This window comes from Heterocephalus glaber, unplaced genomic scaffold, assembly GCF_053883595.1.
Source record: "Heterocephalus glaber isolate CG9 unplaced genomic scaffold, H.glaber_assembly_v1.0 deba00001236, whole genome shotgun sequence".
Taxonomy (NCBI): Eukaryota; Metazoa; Chordata; class Mammalia; order Rodentia; family Bathyergidae; genus Heterocephalus; species Heterocephalus glaber.
In genome coordinates, this window is record NW_028258223.1 from 125120 (window position 1) to 141703 (window position 16584).

At 50.1% G+C, this 16584-nt stretch overlaps 1 protein-coding gene across 6 annotated transcripts in view; it reads left to right on the forward strand.

Annotated features, from left to right (window-relative positions):
• Nucleotides 1–5441: 5441 nt before the first annotated feature.
• LOC147828182 (speedy protein E4-like) overlaps nucleotides 5442–16584 on the forward strand; it is a 38230-nt gene continuing 27087 nt past the window's right edge. For 2 of the 6 annotated variants that reach the window (XR_015451198.1, XM_087210958.1), the window contains exons 1-3: nucleotides 5442–15134; nucleotides 15298–15506; nucleotides 16118–16176. Coding sequence is in view for 5 of the 6 variants with exons in the window: in XM_087210958.1 (XP_087067084.1) it covers nucleotides 15058–15134; nucleotides 15298–15506; nucleotides 16118–16176 (345 nt within the window). In the remaining variant the exon portion in view is untranslated. The remainder of the gene's footprint in view (nucleotides 15135–15297; nucleotides 15507–16117; nucleotides 16177–16584) is intronic. The other 4 variants (XM_087210956.1, XM_087210954.1, XM_087210955.1 and 1 more) reach the window with 4 other exon arrangements.

The following is a 16584-nucleotide window of genomic DNA, read 5'->3' on the forward strand; positions in this document are numbered from 1 at the left end:
CAATGCTATAAAAGTGTCTCTGCGTCCACCCCAACACTTGTCACGGTCGGCCTTTCTGATAATCACCACCCCAGGGCTTCTGCTCTGCTCTAATTTTCATTTCTGATGGTGGAGGATGTGTGGCACCTTTTGGCTGGCTTACTGGCCACTCAGTAGCATTTTGGACAAATGTTGGTTCCGGTCCTTGGTCCATTTCCTCATTGGATTGTCTTTCTATTATAGAGTGGGCAGAGTTCCTGATTTCCTGGATGCAAGGCCCTCCCGTATCATATATGTGTGCTTTGCAAATGTTTCCTCCCATTGTGAAAGGGGCAGTGGCCCGTTCCTGGTGTGGAGACGCAGCACAAAGCAGGCGTTCAGCCTCGGCTCTCTGGACCTGGGGGTGGGGAGCCTCAGGCCAGTGGGCATGGTGGAGATGTGTGTACATGGTCCCCCAAATGAGCCCCCATGGGCTCTGCATCGAGAAGCCTGCCATGTATTCCATCCACCCTCCATGCCTTCTGCCAAGGACAAGTGGGTGTGACTGTGCAGCCCACCCAAAAGACAGAATGGGCCTCTGTCCCTTGTTTTTTAGTAAAAGGCAAAGGAAACTGTTAATCTGAATCTCCCAGTGACTGGAATGAATTGCAGATTCCTATCAAGTTCCCTGAAGAATAGCAAAGTTACTTGGCAGATCCATCATGGTTTGATGCATGATTTCCTTAGGCTTCTTGCCAACTGCACTGGATGAAGAGGCTCCTGGAGATGTGATTGGATTGAGGGCACTGCACCCCTCAGTGGATCAATCTACTAATTTCACCAGTGTATGTGCTCCGAGGAGGCAGGGCCCAGCTGGAGGGGTGGGGATCCTGGGTGGCCTGTGGAAGTTCCCACCTCTCTCTAGTGTTCTTCCCTGGTGCTCAGCTTCCCAGGCATTATGTGAGCCAGCTGTGCTCTGCCAGGCCCTTCCACCAGGATATTTCTGCTTTGGAGCCAGCTGACTCTAAAACCGTGAGCTGAGTAGACCTCTCCTCCTGTGAGCTGTGAGTGTCAGGTATTTTTTCGGAGCAGAGGGAAAGCTGACAGGTGTATTACATGCCACTTGGCCTCCTTTAGTGACAAGAACAGAGCGAGTGCGGCTTCCACGTTGCTAAGTCCCTACTCCAGCCCCCATGCTCAGATCTCACATCACACTCCTCTGTGTCCTCACAGACTACACCAGACATTGGACTGCACCCTGCCTCATTGGTAGGGTCAGAATGTGTCCCCCAAGTTCAGATGTTGAAACTTCACCCACAAGGTGGCACCATTCACAGGGGGTCTTTAAGAAGATGTCAGGCCATGGGGCTGCACCTCCACAAACAGACCCTGTGTGTTTAGGAAAGAGGCCAGAAGGAGCTTCCCTCCCTCCTCCAGGTGAGGCCACAGCCAGAGGTTGCCACTTTGGAAGCAGCTGCAGAGACCCAGCCTCAGCAGACACCCAATGGACTGGCACCTTGACCTTGGACTTCCCAGCATCCTGAAGTGTGAGCAATGAGTTTCTGTAATTTATAAAACACTATTGCTGAGCTATTTAGTTACCGCAGCACAAATTACGACACTTACCTTTTCTAAAATGATTTTCAATCATCCAACTCCAAGATGTGAACTGTTGTTGGAGTTTGGCAAACAGTCGGGTGCCATCAGTGCCCACATTTTCTTCCCCTTGGACTAGAGCAATGATGTCCTGATTGAATGCATTAATTTTCTGTCAAGAAGACAAACACCGTATCAGCAGAGATAGTCAACTGCATGGGGAAGGGGGGGCTTGCAGGTCTCGTGTGCCTTGAGTTTGGGTGACCCATTCTCCTCCTGTGGCCACTCTGGAACGAGGGGAGAGAAGAGGCTGTGCCCACAGGAGAGCCCATCCCTAGGAAATCCCCATGCGATGTTGGGTGAGGCCTTTTCAGAGTCCCTGCACTGAGCAGGACTCCTGACCTCTGTCCCCACCAGCACTCTTTTTAGTGCTAAGTGGGCAGAGTGTGTTTGCAGGAGGCTTGGGCCAGTGAGGACAGCAGGTACTGTTCACCAGACACCATGGAGGACAGCAAGGTGGGAGTCTCTGGCGAACCTCACCTCTAACAGGAAGATCGTTTTCTTGTTCTCATCTTGTGGGATGTGCATACCATAGTTTTGTAACTCCTCTGTTATTTCCTTTTGATGCTCCTTTATTTGATTTTCCAACAATGGCAGAGGTTTCTGGGGAAGAGAGAAAATAATGGGACATACAGCTACGGTGCAGGAATGGAAAGGAGGCCCTGGGCCTCCTCGGCAGAGGGGCCGCCTGGTCCATGTGACATCTTGGTGCCCTCTAATGATTTCCCTGGAGCAGAGATGCACACTAGGGACCGCTAGTCCGTCCCCATCTGCCATGTTCCTTCTCCCAGCTCACAGCCATGAACCCTGCATAGGTGTGAAGCAGCCACCAAGGAGCCACTCCTTCTGAGTCAGCCTGCAGGGACAGCAGCCTGATGCTCTTTTTCAGGAAAAGTGGCAATTGGAACCACGAGATTCTACAACTTTGATGCTGTTTTCAGAGTGGACTCCTGTCTCTGCCCATGTAGCTCACTGGATGCGTGGCTCAATCCCCCATAACAGCATGGACCACACTGGCTGGGAGGCGAGCACTGTCCCTTCCCATGTGCCAGGCGGCAAGATAATAAGGGACACTAGCAGGCTGAAGCCAGGACTCAGGAGTTGTCCATGGGCTGGAGAAGACAGCATTGGACTCCAAACTGGGTTGCAAGGGAAGAAAACCTGAGCTCAGATCTAGGAGCCAGACTGAGTGCAGGGGAAAGATGAAACCTTGTGGGCTTGGTCAAGGTTGGGAGTCTGATAAGGGAGCAAAGTTTTCCTGCTAAGGTCACCCTGGGGAGCTCTGCCTCACCAGCATAGTCTTGGAGACATCAGCTAGCCAGCTCTGCTCTCCACCCACTGTGGGGTCTGGGAGGAGGACCTAGACCTTGGCACTGGGTAGAGGGGAAAGAAGGTCTCTGAAGAGCTTCAGTGCCCATGAGCTGCCTCCCTCTAGCAGGACACAGGGCACTGAGTGCACTTACACAGATGTGTGTGATGAGCTCAGCGGACAGTCTCTCTGCCAGGCAGGGAACTGTGGCCTTTGCGTCCTCCAGCAGTGCCCTGAGGACAGAGATTGCCACTGGGAGGTGGACAAAACACCCACATCCATGCATGGGGAAGTCAAGCACAATTCAGTTTCCAACGGAATTGTAAACACCCAACTGATACCCACCCAGAACACACACGGATGGACTGAACACATCATGGCTGCAGGGACCAAGCTCGGACATTTCCACAAAGTGCCTGATCCCTTCCCGGTTGGCACGCAAAGTGACTCAAACCCGGACTGTCATGTCCAAAATATACATATTCACAACCACAGGCATGTTTCCATGGAACACACACACACACAACGTGTGTGCTTCTCTGTCACATGGGAGTAGACTCTGTCCATACAGGAGCAGGTGTGCATACAAATACACACAAGGAAGAGGAGCAGGGAGACACACCCTGGCCTGGAACTTAAACCAGGACACGTGGAGGGAGGAGGCCAAGCAGGCCTCTCATACTGCCCAAGTCTGTGTGCCCAGGGTGGGGTGTTTCAGGCTGCTCTGGGCCTTACAGGCTCATTCAGGGTGACAGGCAGCAGGAGGCTGAGCACAGGCCTGGCTGGGACAGCCTACTCGTGCCAAATTTGTCTCACATTCGTAATTTTAAAAATGCTGGTAAAATACATATGAGGCAAAATGGACCATTTTAACTATTTTTATCACCAGATTAATGGCATCAAGGTCCTTAACAGTCACTCCAATCCTTCTCTCGAGCCTTCTCGCCAGCAGACATGAGTCTCCCCATTATACACATCCCCCATCCTGCCTCCTCCAGCCTTGTTCCTGTGCCCTCTCTCTGCCTCGGTGAGGCTGCTGCCCTAGGAGTGTCAAGTAGGGGGATCACATAGCATCAGGCTCACTGTAACCAGCTGCCTCACTCAGCATTGCAACCTCAAGTTCCCACCAAGCCACAATCTTATGGGATCCTCCTCATTCCTGAGGCTGGAAAATACTCCTGCTCCTGTGCACCCATGTATTTCTCTGTCCACAGACCCCAGGTTGTTCCATTCTCAGGCTGTGTGCAGAGCACTGTGGTGTGCGACAGTGTGTGCAGGCCTGTGTGACACACCAGATGTGATAAGGCTGCCTCCCTGCAGGCTTCTGCAAGGACTGATGCCCTGAGGTTCTCACCATTTCCTGTGCTTCACTGAAGACCAAACCAACCTGCAGTCTTTTCTATTCACCTTGGGTATGACTGTTGAATTAATGACTTCCCATGTCCCATCCGCATTTTCAATGAGTTTTTGTTTTGGGGGGGGTACTACTGTGTGAACTGCCCTTTTATTTTTCCAGACCAGAGAGCAAACACTGTCACACAGCCACTCATTATACCCCACATCTACACACCTGCTCACACTCCCACACACCCTGGATATCTGCCCTCCAGGGGAGATTTCCTTGTGGAGACACTGTCTTCAGTGGCATATTCCTGAGATGGGTGGCACAGCACACCTGAAGTGAGGGTGGTCCTCAAAGAAGGCTCATTCCCTCTGCAGGGCCTTGGCCAGGCCCAGCCGCTGCTGGGTGTCCTGCTGGCCATGGCAACTGACGATCATGTAGCCCTTCTTCAGGTGGCAATACCAGGCTTTGCACCACATCCACAACCTTGTCTTCAGTGCTTCTGTCCACCAGGTCAGGCTTTGTCAAGATTCCTGCAGAAGGGACTTCTCATTAGAGGACACTTGAGGGGGAGGGGAAGGCAGCTCCTGCCCCAGCCCTCAGCAGCCTATCTTGGTCCCAGCCTAGCTGTAGGGCAGACAGGATCCCCACAGCAGCCACAGGCAAGCCAGAACTGCATGTTAGACAGCATTGCAGGGCATGAACATGAGGACAGGGACACTGCCAACACTGCCTGCACTGTGGGATCTCCTGCCCTCTTCACCAACCTCCTGGAACAGAGGAAGGAACTTTCATCCCTGTGTACCCTGAGCACATCTGCTTAGCTTCCTTCTCCCTTGCTTCCTAGTGAGCACGATGCCCCACCTGCCCTCACCCTGCCCTCCCACTGCCCTGTGCCTTCTCAAACAGGAAGGTCAGGGGAACCAGGCTACCTGTGGTCATCAGAAGCCAAGGAGACCTCATCTCCTCCCACTTCAGAGGGCACCTTAGCTGCTCCTCCCTCTGCATGCAGGTCCCCACCCTGGTGTGTGCAGAGCCCGGCCCCTCAATTCATTCCTGCTCCTCACCTATGGTCCCATCTCCTTTGGGATCCACCTCCTGTGCCATGCTCAGCGCCTCCATGGTGGCAATGTGCACATTACCGGGGACCACCACCAAGATGAAGTTCTTGGCCTTTTCAATGTACTTCATGATGAGCCGCTTGATCTGTGAGAAATGACACTACTGGCCTTCTGAGATGGGAGGGAGGGGGCAGACCATCCTGATCTTGCACTTGGCAGCACTCAAAAGCTAGCAGTGTCTGTCCCTGAGAAGTAAAGATGGACAAGGGGCCCCACAATGGCTACCCTGGTGGCACCTGCCAAGCCAGAGGGATGACTCACAATCGCAGCAGCCATAGAGCTAAGGGGTCAGGGACAACCACGAAGTTGGAGCTGCTTAACTTTCCCCTGAACCCTTAGATCCAGTGGTCACAGTGGACAGCAGAATGCCAAAAGTGCTGCCTGGCTCACTCGCTGAACCTGGATCCGGGAGGAGAGACTCACTCATCACAAGTCTCCTTCACAGCTGTCCTCAGGTTTTCTTTCAGGTAAGAGCCTTCCCATCATGCACTGAAGTGGAGGTGCTAGAAGAGGGAGCTGTACCGACCATCACTGATACATTTGTATGAGTCATCTCATAAAACAGAACACCAGCAATCTGTTTCTAGTTGTGCCTGCTTGCCTCACTTTCACCATCACACTTGGGAGCTGGCGACCACAGGGCTCTTTGATGCCACCACACTCCCCACGTCCCTCTCCAACACAGCCCTCCACTCAGGGCCACCCTCAGGCTGCATCAACTGGCATGTCTGAAGGGGCCTGAAGTCTCACCTGGCGACCGGTGTCAGCGGGCTGACTGCCCACAGCCACCCTGGTGATCCCAGAAAGGTCAATGAGAGCCAGACCTAGGCTGCTGGGGGAGCTGATCTCCAGACTGAGTTCGTCCTTGATTCCCAGCCCATCCCCAGCGATGAAGTTGTGGGCTGGAGAAGAGGAAAAGAAAAAGCCCCCAGGGATTAGAATGTGATGTCACATTCCAGGGAAGGGTGCAAAGCCTCTACCCTCCAGGACTCCTGAACAGCAGCTCTGTTGATGCAGAGCCCATCTTCCGAGATCCGAGTTCAAAGATGCCTCAGAGCACAACTCAGCACTTTCTAAGCTGTGGCCAGCTCCTCTAGAGGCCTGCTGAAGCTGTCCAGGAGGACCCCAGCCTGGAGCAGTGCCCTGCAGAACTCAGCCTCCCTATGGGCTCCCACATCCTTCCTTCCATGCTGGGGTGACATTCACAGGGAGAAGATATTAAGGAGTGCACAGGGGATCCCCCAAACTGGAGCTGCAGGTTGACCCAGGGTGGGGTCAGCTCAGGCAGGAGCCCTGGATGAGGGCAAACTTGTAAGAGGTTCACATCCCACCAAACCCCTCTGGAATGAGATGTGTAGGATGTGAAGCTGCTTCATCTGAGTGTTTGCTAATTCAACATTGCTCAGGTCTCCTGCCTCATTGTTTGAAATGTCTGGTGGGAACCTAGAACATAGATGGAAAATAGCAGCAATGGTAGGTGTGGGAAAGTCTGCTAATTGCCCCCAAAGCCCTGTGCCCACAACTAATGACTGTGATACTGACCTCAGGCCCCTGGCACCTGTGAAAATGTCACATGCAATGTCCAGAAGTTGGCTGGAATCCGGCCTTGCTAACTCCATCATGAGGGCCTGGGAGACAGAGGTCACCCTCACCTCAGACAGGAACAGAAAACAGAGTTTGTGACACTGGAGCCCTCACTCAAGCTGTGCTGTGACCTGCAGATGTTTGTGTGTCTGCCACGTGCTGCCCACCCTCTAGGATGTCCATCATTCCTGCATACACTCTGCTTCATGCCTGACCTGGCCCTTGTCCTATCTACAGATAGCTTATTTCCTCCATTCAAGTTGTGGTTGCAGTCCAATGGTACGTTCCTGAATGTGACTCTGGGGAGCCTGAAGGAGCTATCCTTTAGGGTTGCCTTCTCTTCCTGCTCAGAGGCCCTTAACCCTTTTCCCCAACAAACACTGGAGCTTCCCGGAGTATGGCAGTCAGGCCAGCCAAGGGGAAGGTATGTTAGCAAGATCTTCCTGGATGGCCACCTAGCCCAGCCCACTCAAAGGATGCACATTAATCGTGGATTAATGGAATCATGAGAAATGCACCTTTAAGCCATGAGGCCTTGGGGTCAACATGTTATTTGGATGGAGCTGACCAATACACAGTTATTTTGAGTTTTCTGCTAGAGGCAGACAAACCAATTTCAACTGGGACCAAAGAAAATTTTGTAAAATTATTTAACTTTATTTAACCTTATGGACCAGGACTAAATAGTGATACCACCTTGCAGAAACAAAGGCCACCTTGCTCATTGTGGGGATCAGTGTGGGCCTCATTCTCTGTCCCAAGACAACTGAAACATAGCGATGTGACAGAGGAGGAAGACAGAAACTTAACGGGGAAGTCTTGATTCACCCGCAGTGGCCACTCTGTCACCACAATATCCTCAAACGTAAGTGTAGGGCTTGTGTGCTCCCACATGTTTCACACTGACTCTGCTTGGATTCAGGAGAACCTGTACCCAGTCAGGGAACCGGAACTACAAATGTGTACACACTCTCTTGGGGACAAGGCCCACAGGTCCCAGTGGGGATCATGGGGGCACAGCCCCTGGGGAGACCCTTGGATGAGGCAGCATGGAAGTAGTCTTTTGTTCACACCCAGCTCCTCTTTCTTCTGATCTGTGACCTATGAGTCAACAGGCTCTTGAATGAGGATAGCAGAGCCTTGTGTTTGGAGGCAAGTTTTAAATTTTAAATTCACATCATTCCGAGGCATTTTTTTACATGTGACACAGTCACTTCCTGCTGCCAGATTCTGTGCACATGCCTGGTCTTTGAGAGGGGAAAGAGAAGGAAGGAGCAAGACCATTGAGTGTCTGAGTGGAGAGATTTTTGAGGGCACAGGATGGGTCCAGATTGGGATACTGGGGACCTACACAAGCCCCCACTGCATGGCTAGACCAGGCATCCTGCAGATGATAAGGGCACTGACCTCTGTTGATTTTCTCTTCTACCTTGAAAGCATCCAAGATGTCCTCCTCAATGCCCATGTAGCTGACCTTGCCTCTCCACTTATCATCTTGCTTCAGCCTCTTCAATTTCAACACCCAAGGGCACCTGGTGACAATACCTAGGGGCCACACCCTTGTCAGTCTCTGTTCTGATCCTAGAGGCCCCATATGGGGCCTCTGACCAACATGACTCAAACTCACACAGTCCTTGCCAAGGCGGGTGGTGGCTGGAAACAGAAACCTCTCTGGGTTCCCCCTTAGGTCCCAGTGACCTCAGGCCTCTGTGTTAGAAACATGCACCCAGGGGAATTTCCTCTTCATGGTCGAAAGCCACAACTCATGGCAGGCTTCCCACTTCCTACCACTGATTTGCAGCCATATCAAGTGATAAATGCAGTAGGAACTCCCAAAGCATCTGCCCTTGTCCTCCAGTGTCTCCTACACATGCTCCACTCACCACTGTCCCCAGCACAGTCCCATGATCCCCTACTGTCATCTTCTCTCTCACATCCTACTAGTGGCCTGAGCTCTGGACTCTCACCTATACTCTGATCTCTACTCTTGAGCCTTCACTTAGCCCCTCTGCTTTACACCCCACTGACCTGTGTACCAATCTGTACCTTCCCAAGGAAAGGCTCAGGATGGTCACCCACAAGTGCATAGCACAGGCTGGGGCCCCATCCTTTCATTCAGACCTGCCCACATGGCAGATTCCACAGTGGCAACATAGATACATTCAATGAGATGGTGCTGTGGACTTCATGGTCATTTCTAGAATGTGTATGCAGAAGCCCTCACCTGAATGTGCCTGTGTGGGAGACGGGACCTTAAGGGAGGCCATTCAAGTTAAATGAAGTACCGTACCGAGGGATAACAGCGGTGGAGTCCCTAACACTATGACTGGTGCCCTTATGAGAGGTGGCAGAGACACCAGGATCCTGCACAGTGGAAAGGCCAGGTCAGGTGCAGTCAAGTGAGGGGCTGGCCACCTGCAATCTGTGAAGAAAGATCACAGCCTTAATCTTGCACCTGCAGTGCCAGGGCTGTGGGAGGACCACTTCTGTCCTTTAACACCCACCCCCCAAATCTGGGTAGCTCAAGTTGAGTAAAGAAGATGTAAGCACTCACCACTGCCCCTGGGGAGGGCGACTCCTGACAGAGTCTCTGGCATGGAGCTCTTGCCCGAGCTCTGCTCTCCAATGACCACGATGGTGGGCAGGACCAGGTCCTGCTCCACACCCAGGGCCTGCAAGGAGTTGATGAATTTGATGCAGAGCCACACCTTCTCCTCATACTGCCTGCAGAGGTTGTTCCCAGGCACCTGGAGAAGGTGAACATGCTCCCTATCATACACATTGAAGACAATTAACTTCAAGAACAGGGATAAACAAGCTGTTAGAATCCCAAAGAACTGAAAAAGAGACAGAAAAATATTTGAAAAAACACTAATACACACAAAGGCCTCAACTGATAAAAGCTGTGAACCCAAACGTCCAAGAAATTAAGTGAACCCCAAGTAGAGAACACATAATAGAAACCACATGAAGATACATTACAGGAAATTGCTCCAAACCAGTTATAAAGAGAAAATATCAAGAGTAGTTAGAAAATGACATATGACATACAGAGGAACAAGACAAGCTTGACAGCAGACTTCTCATAAGTAACAATGGCAGTATGAAGACAGTGAGACAAAAATTTTTTCCAAAAATTGGAAGACTAGCCTAGAGTCTATACAGAATAAGGCTAGGGTCTTTGATGTGCTAAAAACATAGTCTACTTCTGAACTATGACCCCACCCAACATTTCCCAACAATTAAAAATTACTAACAAAAATCTACCATGAACCAATAATTCTATATCCATTAAAATACATTTTGAAACAAAGGCAGGATTGGAGCATACTCAGCTTGGAGGATTGGCTGAGAACACAGGGATTGGAGGGGGCAGGCAGTGTATCTCCAGGTCTGCAGCTCGACTGTGGCATTATAAGCAATAAGGCTGTGATTATATTTAAGTAGTATTTATTCAGCTGCTGCTTCTTTTGAAAAATGAAGATGGAGGAGACCTTACATTATCAGGGTGAGGCTCCATGCTTAGCACTGTGTCCATTCTCCCATCAACCTGGCAGGCAGATTAAGTTAGGAGGGATATTACAGCACATTTTGTAGACAAGAAAATTGAGACTTAGAAGTGTAACCAAAGTGGCTGAACAGTACCAGCACGTTTGGACTTTGACACAGTAATCTGTGGCTTGTTCTTGACCACTTTCTGGTTTGTTTTCAGGAAAATCAAACAAGATTTAAAAATTAACAATTAATACCAAATAAATACTTTTTTAGACAAGAAATCCTGAACCAACTTATCACCCACACACAAGGAACACTGACTCAAAATCGGTATCTACACTGTGAAATCCACACCACAAGAGGTAACTACTATCCATTTTCTTATCAGTAAAATAATCCTAAAAGGTCACTGGCTTTTTGAACAAAAACAATAGGAATATGTTGTGGCATTTCTGCTGTAAAGGAGAAGAATGTGTATGACATAAAACACAGTAGTAGCCGAGAAATGCAAGCGTATGCTTGGAAGGGTCTTATATTGCATATGAAGGGATATTCAGACAGTAAAGGCACAGACATCAGTTAAACATGTATCCAACAGACACTGAAGTTGTTTATATGCCAAAACAGGGAGAAAGTACTTCTCAATTACACAGGTTTCACCAAAAGAAGGCAGAATATCAAGAAAGGATGAGGAAAGAACAATCTTCAAACAGAAAAATACCCACATAGTATTCTCAAGCCTAACAAGTCCCATTTACAATTTCCTGCTAAGTTGACCACCAGTGGTACATGCATGCTTGTCCCATCTGGTGGCTTTTTATTAATTTTATTAATAAAAACATCAATAAATGTGATAAGAACTGTTGGTACCACCAGAGGTACAAGCTGCCTAATAGGACGGTCACACATGTACCACCAGGGGTTTGAGCTGCCCAGCAGTGAGATATATGAATTATGGCCCTGTTGTGAAAGTATTAAATATCAAAGGTCTGAGTGGTACTAGGAGACTCCTTCCTCACTGTGAGCCTCGGCCACCATTTGCAGTTTCCTGCTAGGGACAACCCTGCTCTGCACACAACTCCCCAGAGTGCAAGAGTTCCACCTCAATTCTCAGAGCACATGGCACATTCCCGTGGGGCCCTGAGAAAGCACAGGCAGGTGAACCACAGATGTGAGGTTGCTGAGGGGTTCAGCACTTGCTCTTTCAGCACCCTTCAGGCTGTGCTGATGCAGCCTGTCTGGGGGCCCACTTTGAGAACAGCCTGTATCTACCTAGTGGTGGAGCTCCATAACGGACCCACCATGTCACCTGGACAGGAAGAGGCCATATCCAAGGCATGTAGCTGTGGGTGGATGCTCCAGTTTAGAGCTGAAATGTCCTCCAGAGCCACTGGTAGTGGAACTTTGGTCCCCAGCTTGATGCTACAGGCAAACTGAAGACCTACATGGGCCCGGGGGGTGGGGGCATCATGGATCACTGGGGAAAGGAGTTTGAAGTGGATAAAGGGACCTCAGCCCTTCCCTTTTCTCTTTCATTTGCCAGCCATTAGATGCACACTTTGCTCTCTGACATCCCCCTGCCATGCTGCACCACCAGGCTCCCAAAGCAACTAAGTCAACCTCTGACACTGTAAGATAAGTAAACCTATCCTCTTTATAAGTTCATTATCTCAGGATTTTTTTGTTACAGAAAAAGAAAGCTAACCCAAGTCTCCTAGGTCATCCTGATGCACATTCTGAGGATCACAGCCCAGCAAGAGAGAGACACTTTCAGGGGAAAGGAGGGAAGTGGAAGCAGGGACTTTATGGAGATGGAGAGACAGGCAGCCCTTCTTATTGGTCTCTGATCTTCGACAATGCTGTGAATACGCTGGAAAACCTGTTGAATGTTACCTAGAAAATTAGCTAATGTGACACAGGTTGGTAGTCTAGGGTTTAAAATGTTTGATTATAATAAACAGAGAACTTTCTGAATTGTTGGTATTAGTGGCAGTTAGGCCTCTCAATAGCCATATGCCCTTTAATCAGACATGGAAAACCAGGCTAATACGTGGAGAAAAATCTTCTCCAGGTCAGGCAGACGAAAGGGTCTATGTTGGGACCAAAGCTAGCAGTGACTCATTCTAAAGCCCATGTTTATTTTCCACCAAAAATAGGTCTCAATTATAGGAAATCAAATGTCACGTGGTTTCCCTGGAGGAGGAAGTGTCATAAGGAGACCTCACAGTATTTGTAGCTGCATAATGAACCATGATATGGACAGGACCCACACAGTGCTCTGGAGACCCAGTATCTCCTCAGTATCTCCTCTGCTTTCCCAAGACAAAATGTCACCCTGGGCATATCTGACCATGGGGAGAGTCTCCATCCCACTGCATGTTGTCCTAAACAGTGACAATTGGCCCAGATCTGCATACTGCCCCAGGAAGGACAAGGAAGACACTCTCTCAGGGAAGCAGCACCCTGCCCTCTACCACTACACAGACCCCACTGCACCACTCAGATGGACACGGCTCCTGTCCACGTGGAATGTGACTCTAAGACAGCAACTTACCAGGGCCTGGGCTTCCTCTGCCTGACTAGCGCCTCCATTGAGTAAGAGATGGTTGAATGGAGCAGCTGAATCTCTTCTGGCTTTCCCTGAGGAATGACCCATCTTCTTCCCATTTCTGTCACACTTGGTGCTGAAAGAAAGTTGGTACATAAGCAAGCGCATGTCATACACAACCTTCCCACCACGCCTATTTGCACCTCAACCCCAGTCATGTGTCCAGGACATCATCACCCCTCATGTTCCATCTTGAAGGGGACAGCTGGATGCACCCCTTGTGTGAGGGCCAGAGGGGTGACTATGAAAGACCAGCAGTTTCCATGGTGATCCATGGATTCTGGCAACGTGGAAATTTGTGCCCAAAATAACTCCCCTCCCCTGACCAATGGGAAGATCTCATGTTCCCAGGGGTCCCGCGCTCCACTGTGAGGCCCAACAGAGGGAAGCCACCAGGCAAGGTAAGGCACTAAAGGGAAAGGGGGAAAATAAGAAATGAAAGAGCCAACAAAAGTAAAACATCATGACAAGGATAAATCAGTATCTGTCAATTATAACCCTCAATGTTAATGGCCTCAATTCACCAATCAAAAGAAATAGATTGTCAGTAATTTTCAACTTAGTGTATATTTCCTCCAGAAAATTGACCACATTTAGGGTTTTATTTTTCCTTACAACCACTCTGTCTATCAAGAGAGGTGAAATGAATGTGTGTCCCCAGTACATATTCCCAAACACAGAAAGGACCACTGAAACCTTGGGAGGGAGATGAGCTTGCCCAAACTGAAAAATTTAAGTCAAAAAGTCAATGCCCCTGAGATCTTTTGTCCATGCCTAGGCCCTCCTGATGAGGTTGTGTCATTTTTGATCTCCTTAAATATCCTGAGCACTATACTGCCTCTCTCACCAGTCTATAGTCTTAAAAAGAAAAGCACAGAGGTTAGCAAGGTAACACATGGTTGGAGATGACAGTGAACATAAAATGCCATGTGTTGAGAAAAGAGAGGAACACAGAGGACACAAGGAGACTTTAGAATGATGGACAAAGTTTGGGTACCTGGCAGGAGATGCCATAGACCCAGGTCCAGTCTGACAGTTAGGTATGTTTTCCTTCAAACTGGGCGTGAGGTCAGAATTCATGATGCCCTCATAGGATTCCGACCTCCCTGATTGGACGGTTCAAATCCAAGCGGCAGTTGGCAGCCCAGTGAGCAACAGCTGCTTTGCAGAACTGTTCTCCACTGGAGACTCAGGACCTGACTGTAAAAAAGACAGTGGCTTGGGTTTGACAGAATTACATTAACTGAGAGTGGACAGACCAGAGTCTGTGTTTTGGCAAGGAAACGAAGGCATTTGAGAGAAGGCATGGCCACTGAGGAACCATCCTCCCAGCCGGGGGACCAGCGTCCACAGCCTATCTCTCTACTATATTCCCTGGAAGTAGTGATAGTGCATGATGAGATCCCAGGACAATCAGGTGAGGGGGCTGGAGATAAAAGAGGTCTGTGAAGGTAACCAGCAAAGAGGAAGGACTACAAATGAAGGAAGTAGTGATTCAAGAAGGCAAAAATCAGAGAAAGAAAAGCCAGGAGGTGGAACAAGGATGGGTAATGGTTAGAAAACCTAGCAAGCAGGACATGAGTTGCAACACTGTGTATGTGAAAGGGTGCCTGAAGCAGAGGTTGCTGCTTCCAGGAGTGAAAGGGTGTATAAGAACAAGTGGGAAGGAGAATTAGATTAAGATGGAGATCAGCAAACATTAAGGATAGAACAGTGACTTTAAGGGGAAAGCAGAGGAAGCAATTTGGGGTTTTTACAGAAGGGTGGACTTGGGCTGAGACTGTTAAAGGCTGAATTCCAAAGGCAGAAGTGGCCCATTGGACCTGGGTTTCTTTCCTCAGTCCTGTGGGAAGTATCCAGTCTTCCACCTGTGGCCTGTCAGAAGAGGAAGAGAAACTGGTCCCCAGTGTCTGAGGAGGAGGAGGAGGTGCAGGAGGACCGGTGGGATGTGCGTGATGGAGTCGCTGGAGTTCCACCCTACTTCATGCTTCAGAGGCCTGCACAGAAGCAGCAGAGGGGCTCCTCTCATTCAGAGTTGGAAGCAGAGGCTGCGCAGGAGAAGTAATATCAAGGGGGTTCTCATTCAGCTCTAAAGGGGAAGCCCAGCCTCCCACCTCAGTCCTCTGGCCACAAATTGTAGAGGGGGTGGTCAGTGTCTAAGGAGGATGAGGAGGGGGGGCTCCTGCTGCTTTAACTGAGGCCCCTGATTTACCTCATCCCCCAGGGAAAACAGGCTGCCACCTCGAAAAAGGTGGAGAGAATATCTGTCCCTGCTCATGGAGGAGCCCCAGGAACCATCCCGAGGATTAAGCCCTGTACCCTCTACACACGTGGGTGTCACAGAGAAGCCTTGTGGCCTCAAGAAGAAAAGGAAGATGAAACACCTGTCATCAGTGCTGCCTGAGCACCAGGCAGCCTTCACCAGGCTTCTGGGTAAGGGGACCTCACACAGCACCTCCAAACTGGTTATTTAGGAACACAGGAGACAACCAGGCACATCCCTTTCCCAGGGAAGGGAGCACTCTGTGAACATAAGCTCTCCTCTCCATTCCCAAGGGACTCCAGGGCCATCCCTCTCCACTCACAGAGAAGACCGTTGGCACACACACCTCAAAATAGGTCCTCACGGGGGAGCATAAAGCTTGGACCCGACATGGCCCTCTGACACAGGGCAATCGCTGACTTTCCTGAATGGAAATAGTTGCAGCACCTAAGGGGCAACTTGGTCATGGCCACACCTGGATGTGACCATCACAAAGAAAAGGAGTGACGTGACTTCTGACCTCTGAAGTGGTGCCTTTTTGTGCCGGGAGAGGCCACCCCAGCCTGCTCTATTGTTCTAACCTGGCTAACATTGCTGCGAGCCAGGACTCACAGTTGCTCTTGAAGGCATTTCAGGAATGAGGCGAGACTTCTTCCTCCCCTTCCCATTAGCGTGATAAAATCCAGCACCATCTTCCAGGCAAATGTGGTTTTACTCCACGTTCTTTTGCTCAAAGTAATAACTTTGCAGGTCCCAACCTAATGTTCCCCTCTCTTCCCAGAGGATCCCATTGTCAAAAGATTCCTGGCTTGGGACATGAATCTCCGAGCTTCCGATAAGGTGAGGTCCTTACACCCTAGGAAGAGCTGTCACTGTGCCAAAGCATGGACAGGGCAGAGTTCCAACCCTGCAGTCAGTCCTCTCTCAGCCCCTCCTTAGAGCTCCCTCCTCACCTGCCCACCCTCAAGGTCCCTTTAGGTCTCAACACGGTCTCCCTTCTGGGCCTGGCTGGTCTTTTTGGACTGGGTGAGTACACCGTCCCTACCTGGGTGTTCTGGGATCCGAGCCCAGGACAGGGTCTTCCCTCAATACGACTTCTCTGGCTAGTGCTGCCTGAAGCTGCTGTTCCCTCCCTTAGCTCTGGGGAACCTATTTTCTCTAACTGAAGGGACCCCAATCACATCCAAATGACCTCCATGCCCTGTCAGAAAGACACCTGTGGAAGTGCGTTCCTGGGCACCATGGCCT